This window comes from Propithecus coquereli, unplaced genomic scaffold (assembly GCF_000956105.1).
Source record: "Propithecus coquereli isolate 6110/MARCELLA unplaced genomic scaffold, Pcoq_1.0 Scaffold125, whole genome shotgun sequence".
Taxonomy (NCBI): Eukaryota; Metazoa; Chordata; class Mammalia; order Primates; family Indriidae; genus Propithecus; species Propithecus coquereli.
The window spans coordinates 5,037,499-5,041,630 of record NW_012136636.1 but is presented as its reverse complement, the minus strand read 5'-3'; the positions used below and the strand labels follow the sequence as shown (position 1 = coordinate 5,041,630).

Sequence of the window (4,132 nt, the reverse complement as noted above, 5' to 3'; positions counted from 1 at the left end):
TTAAAAAGCAAATCATCATGTATTAACATAGCACATTTGTTACCATAGTTTTTCTCTAAAGTCCAGACTATGGGTTTAGTCATCATTTATGTTACTTTTACATTACTGTCTATATTTTGTGTCCTTAGATAACCATGTTTGTCTTTATAATCAAAAGCAATAATGTAATTATCTCTTTAAAAATGACCGATAAATCTGTGTGCGCCTGATTTCCAATGATGAATACATCTGTGAATCCGGAATACAAAGTACAGTTCAGGGACTATACTCAGCATATCAGGTCACTCTTGATCCCACTTCCAAAGAAAAATATGAAGAAGAAAAAAGAGGAAGAGTAAGGGAAGGAGAAGAAATAAAGAAACTAACAAATAAAATAACTCATATCTGAATTGTCAATACACTTAGTCAATGACTAGCAATTTAAAAAGTAGTTGCATTGTTTCATTAATGTACAGGAAAATTTACTTATATAGACACATCTGTGTTAATGTCTGTTCTATCCTGAAGCCCCAAACACCCGGATTTACTCGAGCAGCAGCCAGTAAGAGATTATTTACTGAACACTTACTATGTTCCAGACACCCTTCTAGACAAACATAGAGCAGTGATCAAGGCTGACAAAAGTTCCCACCCTCAGTCTTGTTTTGTTGTAATGGGCCAAGACAGACAACAAACAAGAGAAGTATTTTTTTGTATTGTTAAGGGTAATGTGTACGCTTCCTAGAATTGGCGAAGCATTTGAGGACTATGTTAAGCAGTTAAAGAAAAAAAAAGATGGGTATTTATTTGTTGAATAGATTTGTCATTATCATAGAGAATAACAATGACCTAATATTTTGACAAAGGCAATAGATCACAGAGCATTAAGCAATATTAACTCCAAAAGTTAAGTAAGTGTGAACAACTAAAGATTTTATTTAAAATTTCAACACTAAGTTATTGGCTATTTCAACTGTTCTGGATTACAGCAATCAGCTATAACTTTTTCTACAATAAACATACTTTGTTAAAAAAATAATGAATGAGATTTGGCTTTGTGTATACAGGTGATTCATTTATATTATGCTGTGCTTCTTAAGTTGGCCACTTAAATTTTTTTTCAGGTTATTACAGAAACACTTTCTATGCTTATACACTAAAACAGAGTTTTTAACGGCTCTAAAAAACTTTGCCCTGAAACAGATTAAAATTGCAAACCCGAAACTTCCTAGAGAACAGCTATCATATATAACACTAAGCTACTATTAATGACAAATATCTTTAAAGCCAAGTTAATTATGCTTTATAAAATAAGACAGAGTACTCTAATAAGAGGTAAATTCGAGAGCAGATGATTAGAGAATTTTTAGAAAGACTTCATTGTAAAATTCTAAGTACTAATGAATATAAATAAATAACAGATTGAAGTAGAATTGCCATTTATAAATATTTTGCAACACCAAATTACTAGTCAGCACTGGGTGTGGGGAAATGTTTCTTAATGAAAATTAGGGAACTCCACCTTGACAAACTTCCTCATCACCCCATTAAAGCTGCCTGTGGCTGCAGACCCAGAGTGACATCATCTCTGTGATTATGAACAATTTTCCTTAGTTTCTAACCGATTTACTGGGCATTTGTGTAAACACTTTTGAAATATAGTGCTTCAAAATGCACAGCCAATCTCCAATCCCTGCTTCACACTGTCATTCATGGTAACTGTCTGGAACTGAAGACATTCCTCAGGGTTCCGAATAGATCTTACAAAATCAGCAGAGAAATATAAGTGTGTTTAAAGTGAATATGTTTTTTTTTTAAAAAAACAGCCTTGACTAACTTGAAAGCTCCCCCTAAAAACAAAATGAAGGAAACATTGGCAATTCAGCTGAAACAGGCCCCAAATTAACAAGGCGTCTCCTGCTCTTTCAAAGGTAGGGTTATCCCGACATTTTCACCTCTCAAAGTCACCTGTGTCCCTTTAAACCAGATGTCACCTGTACTAAAGTGAGAGAGAAACCATTATGCAACTCACCCTTGCCTTCAAACCTGGCCCAGGGCCTTTCTTCCACAGTGTGTAAAGAAGTGTTTTGGTGGCTCACACGGTGGAACAAAACAGGCTGGTGTAAACCAAGTTCTGAAACTTAGTAGCTGTGCAACCTGAAACTGGTTACATTACCTCTCTGTGTTTCAGATTCCAACTCTCTTAAAAGGAAAGAGTAAATGAGCAAATGTATATAAAATGCAGAAAAGAGTACCTGGCAAGTGGTATTCACTCTGTGGTTGTTAGATGTGGTTATTAAAAGTCGAAGAAAATACATCAGAATTGTTCTTAATGTAGAAAGCTATGAAGTTACTGCCCTTTCTAAATCTATCTAAAAATGGTAACACTATTAGTATTGATTCCTTCTGCCTCAATTAAAACAGACTGACTTATCATTCAAGACAAAAACACACAATGTATTGAGGAATCTTTCTGTGTATTTATACTTTAGGGCACCGTCCTTTCTTTTTTGCATTGTGCTGTTCAGATTTTTTATCAAACTGTCTTCATTCCACAATAAGCAGGTCTGAGAACTATTATTTACCAGCTGAGTAACAGGAATTATTGGGTAGTGTTTCAGGCATGTTTTGAATACATCGGAATAAAGTCACCAGACTCAATTCGTCCCCGAAGACATGAACTTTTTTCCTCTGTATGAGGTGTCCCATGGCAAAGGTGCTATCGGTGTATAAAACCTGAGAAACAAACCAAAAAACTTCATCAGATATGAACACGAAATGGGAGGCTTTGCACAGGGAAAGCAGAATTGGGGTTTGAACCTACCTGACCATATATAAAAAAGTAACCAGTTTCTTTGACCAATATTTTATTCTCTTTCTCTTCTAGGGCTCTTCCCCTTTTAAAGCTGAGAAGCCATGGAACAAATGTGTAAGCTCCTGCAATGAAGAGAATTATTTATAAGAAAAGAAACTGAGAAAAGCAGTTTTCACATCCACTTAGCTGCTAAAATATATCTGAAACCTAGAAGAGAATTCCATCTTTTTTAAAAAAGAAAAAAATAAGACAAATCACAATGCTAACATTGGGTTCTTTGCCACCACTCACGTATTCACCTGGGCAACTATCTGATACCGGGACTTGAGAGCAACAACTTTGTATGAACGTCTGGGTTTTCTTTTACAGTTCTGTATTTCGGCTATTTCATAAAAAAAAAAAGGCTGGTCTGGGTGGGAGAATATGAAGTAAAGAATGGACAAAATTTCTCTGAATGGTACACTAGTAGAGATTCTCCTTTGGTTCCCGGAGAGGAGGGAGTAAGTATGCAGAGAGTTTAGCAAAAGGTTCGGGAGGTAGCAAGTGCCCCACCCCCCAACAAACCAGTTGGCAGGAACAGAGCCCCAGGAAGAGTGACGAAGGCGACTAAGACACACCTTTGTTAGGATATGGGCCGGGAACTCTGTAACAGCAGTCTGTGTTAGTGAGGCTTAAAGGATTTCTGTTCAGTTCACTGATGATTCTCCTCCCTTATTGCTGGACCTTCCCTTGGGGAGTAACCGGGAAGTTACTGTGCCTAACGGTGGGATGAAAAGGGGGGAGAGAAAACAGCACCACAGAGTGAGTAGGCAAGAGGGGACCCAGTCATTGAGCCATGATCACGTCTTGGTGCTTTGGGACATCAACACCCATTAAGAGAGTGTCAACACTCCTTTCCTGTGAATTCATATTTAAGTCCCCTGCATGTCTCACAGGTATGCTATGTAAATACCGGAGTAAAGGGTGAGCCCTAAGGCTAGAGACTGGGAAATTGGGGGAGTATAAATAAAATGATGTAAAATAAGTGACTAGAAGATTAGGAAAATGGTAATATAAGGATAGAATAATAAAACAAAGCTGTGATAGTTAGTCTAAAATCGTATTAAAAAATCCCTGTATAATTGGTAATGGTGGGTTACACATGTCTCCAAATTTCACCCTCATCATAACAAAAAGGAAAACAAAATCAGTAACAAAATTCAGCATCCAAAAGGGACAACATGCCAGAAGCTCAAGAAGAGAACAACTTTTCCTATAACTGAGATTAAATAAAATTTTCTCCTGTGGATTTTCACAATGGAGCACAATAAGATGTGGTAGCTGACAGTGTTTCCACAC

The 4,132-nt window shown here is 36.8% G+C and overlaps 1 protein-coding gene across 1 annotated transcript in view; it reads right to left on the bottom strand.

The window, feature by feature from the left end:
- Nucleotides 1–2,556: 2,556 nt before the first annotated feature.
- TNFSF13B (tumor necrosis factor (ligand) superfamily, member 13b) overlaps nt 2,557–4,132 on the bottom strand; it is a 76,810-nt gene continuing 75,234 nt past the window's right edge. The window contains exons 4-5 of the mRNA XM_012637926.1: nt 2,804–2,916; nt 2,557–2,715 (exon numbers count right to left, since the gene is read on the bottom strand). Of these exons, the coding sequence (XP_012493380.1) occupies nt 2,557–2,715; nt 2,804–2,916 (272 nt within the window). The remainder of the gene's footprint in view (nt 2,716–2,803; nt 2,917–4,132) is intronic.